Source organism: Solanum tuberosum, unplaced genomic scaffold, assembly GCF_000226075.1.
Source record: "Solanum tuberosum cultivar DM 1-3 516 R44 unplaced genomic scaffold, SolTub_3.0 scf00018, whole genome shotgun sequence".
In the NCBI taxonomy this organism is placed as follows: Eukaryota; Viridiplantae; Streptophyta; class Magnoliopsida; order Solanales; family Solanaceae; genus Solanum; species Solanum tuberosum.
Window position 1 is genome coordinate 2632145 of NW_006238944.1, and position 9010 is coordinate 2641154.

The 9010-nt window shown below is 31.5% G+C and overlaps 2 protein-coding genes and 1 long non-coding RNA gene across 5 annotated transcripts in view; all 3 read left to right on the forward strand.

The window, feature by feature from the left end:
* Positions 1–9010, forward strand: part of LOC102584681 (uncharacterized) — an 83317-nt gene that overhangs the window by 34170 nt on the left and 40137 nt on the right. The window lies entirely within an intron of this gene.
* Positions 1306–9010, forward strand: part of LOC102585540 (uncharacterized) — a 27822-nt gene continuing 20117 nt past the window's right edge. The window contains exons 1-4 of the mRNA XM_015303760.1: positions 1306–1704; positions 5324–5501; positions 5648–5828; positions 5903–5986. Of these exons, the coding sequence (XP_015159246.1) occupies positions 1419–1704; positions 5324–5501; positions 5648–5828; positions 5903–5986 (729 nt within the window). The 5' untranslated portion in view covers positions 1306–1418. The remainder of the gene's footprint in view (positions 1705–5323; positions 5502–5647; positions 5829–5902; positions 5987–9010) is intronic.
* On the forward strand, positions 6183–7020 carry LOC107058240 (uncharacterized). Its single transcript, XR_001471891.1, has 2 exons — positions 6183–6632; positions 6822–7020. It is a non-coding gene; the product is annotated as an uncharacterized lncRNA (long non-coding RNA).

Genomic DNA, 9010 nt, shown 5'->3' on the forward strand with positions numbered 1-9010 from the left:
TCCCAAAAAAAATGTAAAAAAAAAGTTTTATTTTTTTAAAAAAAAAAGTTTTATTTGTTTAAAAAAAAAAAGACTTTCTTACTATCCCACCCTTTATCAATTATTTTTTTTGTGTGAATGCACATCATTTACCCATTTTATTAATTTAACTACCCACTTTTAAATGGGTAATATGGGTATTATTCATTTTTTACCCATTTTTAAATGAGTTGGATATCCAACCCATTTAAAATAGATAAATATGAGCGGATACCCATATTATTTACCCATTCTGCCACCCCTATAACTAATGTAATAGTAACATGTTGCTTTATATAACTATAAAGTCAAAATATTGATTTAAATGTTTTATTTATAAAGAATAAAGTATCAATCAATAATAGACATTAAAGTTTTTATATGATAAGAATGAACAGAAGAGTTGTCTTGAGCATGATTATTAATATAATTTAAAAGTTATAATTATTAATAGTCACGGAAGTAATGAAAATTAAATTTTTATATTGAAGAAAATATTTTTTAAAAATAGTAAGCGACGCAATTATTATTTTTTACAATAATAAGAAGTAAATAAATAAGAAAAAATATCAAAAGAATGAGAGAGAAAAAATAGGATCCTTGATTATAAAAAAAAGGTATGATCATATTACTTTTCTTTTACCTAGCTTACTCTAAGCCCTAGCTCTAACAGTGAGTAATTGGCAGAATTAACTCCAAAGGTCAATACGGATAACCAAAAGAAAAAGAACATTAGTAATGTGAATGTTCATTTAATTTTCTTAATTTTTTCTAGAAAAAACTTAAATATGTCATCAAATTTGAGAAAAGGTTCGATTATGTTATATTTTAAAAGTTTGACTCATCTATATTATTTTTCGTTTGAGAAAAGGTTCATTCAAATCATTATTTGTTAACGGAAAACAGTTTTGATTTTGCAAAACCACTTTTTATACGTGGTCAATTATGATTCAATCACGCCATTAATTAAAGGAAAAAGGCTCAAACATGTCATCGAACTTTGAGAAAAAACTCATTTATGTCATCAGTTAAAAAGTTTGACTCATATATGCAATTTCAATTAACAAATAATGATATGGAATATGAATGAGTCTTTTTTCAAACATAAATAACATAGATGAACAAAAAAATTTAACATATCACATCGATGAGACGACGACCCTTTTCTTAAAATTCGATTGATATTTTTGTTTCTATTTGAAAAAGGTTTAAAAGAGAATATAATATAGTACCAAAAAAAAGCTATAGTTTATCATAAATAATTACACTATTGACAGATGCCTTATTTCCTTTTCCATAAAAGAGCCGACCCTGAATTTACGGTATAAGTTCAATTACATTTCTTCTTCCATACAAGTGAGTAACATATACACATAGCTAGCACCAACTGATCAACTATAATGTCTTACGTTCCGCCACACAAAAGGCAAACAAAGGGCTCCCCGTCATTGAATCCAACTCCGGCACCGGAGTCTCTCAGCAGATCTGTTTTCAACAAGAGAAAGGACAACAAATTTCGCACTCGGAATCTCGGTTACACTGATCATACTATCTTAAAATGGTTCTCTGTTGGCTTAGCTGATGAGTTGAGATTTTCATCTCTGGTTAGTTTCCAATCTCTTTCACCAGAGTCCTTTGAGACAAAAGCAGGCCTACAGCCTCTCTCTTTGGTTTCAACTCATCAAGGTACTATATATATATGTATATATAATTTAACCCGATCATCGTTTTCGATACCCAAAATGTTAGGGCGTGAATTATTATTTTTTTGGCAAATGCTTCATCAGTGGTTTCTAGCTAGTTTTGTACCTGTATAGTGTTTTCAACTTCTTCAACGTGACCTTGTAAGGATGAATTCAATTTTGGTGTGTCTAATATCTGAGAAAACCTTGGAAAAATTAATTTTCCTAAAGGAGGTAAAGGGTATATAGAAACAACATTTTTTTCAGATGATTTTTCTATTTTTATGTTGCTTTAATTGATACAATTGTTGGCTTTTTTATATAAAATATTGCAGCAAAAATGATTGGAAATATAGATTAAAGCGTCTCTCGATAATTTTATTGAGCAAGGGATCAAATTGAATGATTTAAATTTTTATAAAAAAATGCAGCATAATTTATTTTTTAATTGTGGATTTCTGTTTCTGCGATGTTACTTAACCGTGGGGGGCTGACCCACGTGTTGAATATTGTTGTTTGAGACGACGGGCGCTATTGATTCCTCACAACTTGGATTTTATTATATCAAAGTAAGGATCCGCTTCGATCTTACAATCTTGATCACTATCTTGTTGCTTGCTTCAGCAACACTCTTTACCTGAGCACTCACTCTTGTTTTATTGCTTACTTTCTTGGTTTGTTACTTACTTAGTTTCTTGCTTGGTTACTTACAACTCAAATGGACAACCTCTATTTATAGGAGGTGATGGAACAATCTAGCTACGCATATTTTTCTATCCTATTCTAGAATATTCCTCCAACTACTTAATTCTAGAGCTACCCTATCCAGAACATTTCTAGACTATTCTCTCTAGAATTTCTAGAGATCTTCCTTCAATTTCTCTATAACTCTGGAATATTCTAGACTTTTCTTGACTAGGTTGGTCATGAATTCTTAACACTCCCCCTCAACACCAACTTAATTTTTCCTTTGCGTCCGTTGTGAGTGATTCTTGCTCTGCAAGCATCATGACGTCCATGCCCTTTGAGGATTTCCTCCTTCATCGGATTATTCCGATCCCTACTCTTTGAAACTTCTTCAAAGGTAGTAGTATCTTTATTGTTAACCACCTCTGCTAATGTTGCATCTACATACTTGGCATTTGAGCATTTCAATTGTGTCTTCCTTGTTTTACTTCATTGAGCTTATCTTGCAACTTTTGCTCAAGAGGTATTGAACCTGGCAGGGTGACTTTTTCAGACCACCATGATGATGCTTCATCAAATACCACATAAGTTGTTTCGGCTGGAATGACATAGATTGAATCTAATCTTCTTCCCTCCATGATTGGAGAGCTTGTTACTTTTAAGCTTTGATATACCTTTACGTCATTTGATTCGAACACACCATAGTTTCCTGAAGTTGTTAGTTGTGACACAGAAAATAAGTTCTTCTTCATACCTGGAACATGGTAGACATTTTGAAGTTCCACTTGTCTTGAGTTGTGATGAGGCACGAACACCGTCTTGCCAATATGAGTTATTGGCATTTTCGAATTATTTGCAGTCACCACTATTCAACCGCCTTTATATTCGCTCATGTTAATGAGCCTTTTCTCATCACCGGTCATGTGATTGGAACACCCTGAATCAACGATCCAATCATGTTCATAATCGACCAACTTCTCACTTACAGTTGTAAGTGCAATCTCCTCTTCTTTGTTAGAGTGACAGGTGACAAGCTCCTCTTGTTGGTTAGTTTCTTTAACTGCATAAGTGGTTTCGAAATCCCAAGTCTCTTCTTCATCTTTCTTGTTTTGAATAGAAGTAGCTACATTACCTTCAGATTTCTTGTACCAGCAGTCTCTAGCATAGTGTCCTTTCTTTCCACAATTGTAGCACTTCTCCATTTGTCAATTGTTAAAGCCTTTTGCCTGCTTGTTTTGTCGTTGACTTCTTTGATGTTGATTCTTTTGGTCTCTTCTTGGCCGTGAGCTTCTCTCCACTTCTCTTTTTTTATCGTCGTGTCTTCTGGTGAATAGCGCCTTATCTTCATCTTTTATAGTGAAACTTGATAATGGCTTCTTCAAATCTTCTTCATTTGCCAACAGATTTTCCAACTCAAATAAAGTTGGTTTTGTGGCTATAATTATGCCTTTGTACTTCGACCTTAGACCATGAACAATAATTCTCCTCATTCTTATCTCCGTGATAGCATTCTCAGGATCTAATTTTCATATTTCATCACATAAAGATTTTACTTTTGAGAAGTATTGACTGATCGTCATATTCCGTTGGGAGATCGACAAAAGCTCATTTTCAAGCCTTTGTAATCTTGCATCATTCTTCTTTGTAAAAATAGTTGCCAACGTGTCCTAAGCTTATTTGGGTGTTTTGGCATTCTTAATCCGTTGTAGGAACTCATCCTCGATTGTTACAGTGAGAGCATACATGACCTTCCACCTTTTTGCTGCTTCAACATTTGTTGGTGGTGTAGTGTCTGCTCGATCGATGATATCCCATAATTCCTGGGCTAGAAAGTAATATTGTATTCTCGTGCTCCATGATCCGTAGTTGCTTGCGTTGAGCTTCTCAACGCTATTGAGAGTACTTGCGAAATCCTCCATTGATTAGTGCCTCACGATTTGTAGCCTCCGACGGTAGCTTGTAGGATCTCATTTGAGTTACTACCTCGTTCTTATCCACCAGGCTCTGATACCACTTGTTGAATATTGTTGTTTGAGACGACGGACACTTTTGATTTCTCACAACTTGTATTTTATTATATCAAAGTAAGGACCCGCTTCGGTCATACAATCTTGATCACTAACTTGTTGCTTGCTTCAACAATACTCTTTACTTGAGCACTCACTCTTGTTTTCTTTCTTACTTTCTTGGTTTGTTACTTACTTAGTTTCTTGCTTGGTTACTTACAACTCAAATGGACCACCTCTATTTATAGGAGGTGATGGAACAATCTAGCTAAGCATATTTTTCTACCCTATTCTAGAATATTCCTCCAACTACTTAATTCTAGAACTACCTTATCTAGAACATTTCTAGACTATTCTCAATAGAATACTCATTCTAGAGATCTTCCTTCAATTTCTCTATAACTCCGGAATATTCTAGACTTTTCTTGACTTATCTTTTAAGTAAATAATTAAGCTGGTGATGAATTCTTAACACCATGTGTCTCTGTGAGGATGCACGTGCACTCGTTAACTTCAAATAATTATGTATATAATATACCTTGAGATAGACATATATTTTATTAATTAGGCACCCAAAGAGACTTAAACTAATTTGGTATATTGGTTTAAACGTTGCACACCTCTGAGGTGAGGGACTAGGCTCAAATCCCATTTACTAGGAATGGCTAGTTTCGAAGTTGTGACCTCACGGTGCAAATTGAAGTTCAAAACCACCACTCTACAAAGCAAATTTTATCTAGTAGAGTCATTTAATTCATGTTTATATGTTAGTATATTATAATTAGTTTTATATTTTTATGTTTAGTAAAATTATCATACACTAACGTGCATTAGCCGACGTTAGTGGTGCACTCATTGTCTTCAGATCATGGGTTTCGCCTTTGCTTTATTGATGCACATTAAGCTATATATCTATAAAAGAAATTGCAGGTTGCAATGAAGGAATAAAGAATGAGCTTATAGATACACCATGGCTTTTGATTGCTGCAAATGTGAAGAAGGATTTGCTTTTGTCATTTCAACATATGAAGCGTGAGATGGAGGAAGCTGATATGGCACAAGTAAAATCGTCTGTAGTTGCTCGTTTTGGAACAGTTCTCTTTTATGGGTCAGTCGATCTTCTTCATTTAGTTCACATATTAAATACCTCATATATCATGCTGATTACTTTGTTGTGTTTGAAGCATTATTTTGTTAGGTTATTCGTATACAAATGTTTGTTTCAAAATACTTGTCATGTTATTTGTGATGCAGGATATCTTCAATTTGTAAAGATAGCCTAAAACTAAACTCATTGACTGAAACTACTTTGAGAAAAATGAAAGGATCTTTCCATACGGATGTTCCTCCTTCATATATGGATTATGTAGAAAATCGAGTAGTGGAGAATCTCGGACTAGAATATTGGCAAGGGAAAGAACTGTACTATGTTAAGGTATATGCTACTTTCAAGCTTCTAAAAAATGTCTTCATCCTACTGTATTCTTTCTTTATCCGTGTGTTTTGTAGCTTTCCGATAACTTGAGGACAGAATCAACTGTTTCCTGCAAATGTATTGTGGCAAAAGATCATAATAAGATTCAGCTCTATAAGGTTAGTACTGTAAACCTTTTATGCCTTCAATTTCGCATAACTATCATTAACATATTTATACTTATCTCCTTTTTTAAAAAAGATTGAGTTGAACTGAGTACGCCACATGGTTGCAGACATGAGCTGTCTTGGAAAGAGCTCAGACCTCAGATTGTTTGTATATACCAAGAAAATCAAGATGGTTTTATCTGTAAGTTATTTACTACATTCAAATACAGAGATGTTCGTTATAGGCTCAAGATGTTAAATATTTTATATCAAAAGCTCTCTTTGATCCTCTATATATAAGGATTGAACTCTTATTTGGGTGTTTACAGTAGTATTACGTCTTTCTATGAGTATTGTTCTTTAGATAATTATTCACATTTTTTAGGATGAGGAGAATAATGAAATTAAGGATCTTATTAGTTCTGCCATTTTGGACTCAGAAGTATCGGGTGGTTTAAGATGGCCTTTAGACAAGCGTCGTTCTTCAGGGGGTCGATATGTTGTTAATGTTATTGGTCACACAACTGCAAAATCATATAGGAATTCATCAATTAGGTTTAAGTTTCGACATGCAAATCGATCTAAATTCAAATCTTCAACTGGTGAGGTTACACAGGAGATTTTCCTGAAAATGCCTGGAATTGTATCAGAGTTACGTGTAAGTTCTCTTTTCCTGATGACAAGCAATTGCATTTCTCATTTTATTTTATGTTTTCCAATTTTGGATTTCTCTGCATGATACATCAACGTTGGTTGGTGTTGGTCGAAACCATAGCATAGTATTCTTAGCATAAGCATTGACTTGACTTGATTTGATTTGATTTTCATTCTCTTATCAAAAATGCAGAAGCAAACAATGGACGAAGATCTGGTGTTTGAAATGCTGAAAAACAACTTGAAGTTAATTTGGGATCTTTGTCTGTTAGATGGCTCGAACTCACAGTCTTAGAGTTAGAAGTGAAGGGTGTTTGTCGTCCGAGCAACTTCATCTGTAATTAGCTTTGTTGTTAACCTGTAATGAATAGAACATCTTACTTGAGTTGTCACATTTCGTTTTACATGTGATGTTCTGACACTAATAACTCATTGAACAGTTAAAAACCTAAGCTGCTCGGATCCTTCAAAAATACACTACTTTTGAAGGAACTGTCACACACCCGATGATATTTTGTAAACTGAACCTCAAATTCTTAAAAATAGGCAAAATTCAAGGAAGGACCAATAGTGCATCAATATTGCAAACATGAGAGATTATTAGTGTTTCATGTGAAAACTCAAGGATAACTTAAGTTTAACCTTTAGACAAGTGACTATTTTGGGTCTCAATATTCATGTAGCCTTTTGGACCCACTCAAACTTTAAAAAGCAATGCCATCTAAGTTTAAATTTTCAAAATATATTACTCCCTACATTTCATGTTAATTGAATTATTGAGGCATTTTTCATTTTCCAAATTGATTAATTGTTCAATCTTCAAGACTATTTTTAAAATATTCTTCCAATTTTTACCCTTCAATTTTGAAATTTTCAATGTGATGACTTCAATAAATTTAATTAATGTTTAGTTATTTTAATTATTAAATTTGACAATAATTAATAAGGATACAAATAGAAAAACTATGTTCAATTTATGTCTTAATCTACTTTTCTTAAAGAGTGTGAAACACCTCAAAAAATCAATTAATATGAAATGGAGGGAGTATTAAGATTAATTTAATAAAATAAATTTAATTAGTCTTGTAAAAATTAATAGTATAATCCTTTTTTTGAGTAAAGATTTTTTTAATAGAGTAAAGTAAAATTATTTGACAGAAAAAGATAGAAAAATAATCTACAATTACTTTTATTAAAATGAATTTTTTTGTAAGTGTTATTGTATCTCACGAGACACTATCGGAAGAATTATATTGTTAATAATAATACATATAAATTTTAAAAAGAATTTTAAAATGATTTTAGTTGACGCAATTTGCAAATGAGACAAAATTTTTGTTGAACTATAACTTTTAAGTAATTGTTTGGAACAACAAAAAATATTGAAAAAACTTTAAATAAAAAAGCTTTATATTTTGAATATTTAGCATAGTATTATTGGTCATGTGCACGGCACGAATTGTCAATATACTAATATTGCTAGAAATGTCGGTTTAAATATTAGTTTTAAGTGAAAATTTCATATCTGACATATATTAGACTAATATTTTCAAGTTATAGCAGTAGAATTAAATTTTCAAGTTGTAACAATAAAAATTTCAGGTTGTAACAGTTTCTTAAAAAAAAAACTTTTTTTAAATAATTGTAAATATAAAAAGATAAAAAAATAAAATAATTCGTTTCTAAAAAATAAAGGTAAAATAACGAAAATAAGTGTGTTAATTAAATTTGAATTGATTGAAGATAATTACTAATTAGCATAAATTAAGGAAATTCAAACTAATTAAGAATATTTAGTTTCCTTATTTCACTCTAATTTGTTAAAATTAATTAAAAATTCTAATTTCATTCATTTTCTTCCACGTTTCTCTCTCTTCGATTTTTTTCCAGAAATCTTGTCACTCTCATCTAATTCATATTCGTTTTTATTCAATAATCTTTATTTTCTGAACGGCTTCTTATTAGTATTAATAAAACATGGTGGTAGATGGGATCCTTTAGGTTAGTGTTCTTTTGCGATTTTTTATTTGTATTGTAATACAAACCAAACGTTCTAAAAAATTATGAACAGTGATTCTGAAAAAAATATATTCAGATTTTGTTTGTGAATAATAGTTTTAATTATGACATTTTTGGTATGAATATTCACTTTTGAAATTACATAAAATTTGTTTGAAATTGGTATAGATTTTTGTTTGAACATTCATTTTTTTGTATGTTTTTGGTTAAAAAATTACATAAAATTTATTTGAATTTGGTATATTGGTTATACCATGTTGGTACGATTTTAGAATTATATTTGAATGAATTTCGTATACTATTTGTCTAATAAATGACAATTAATAGTTAAAAGTGGTATTATTTTGGTATTATAGTGGCATG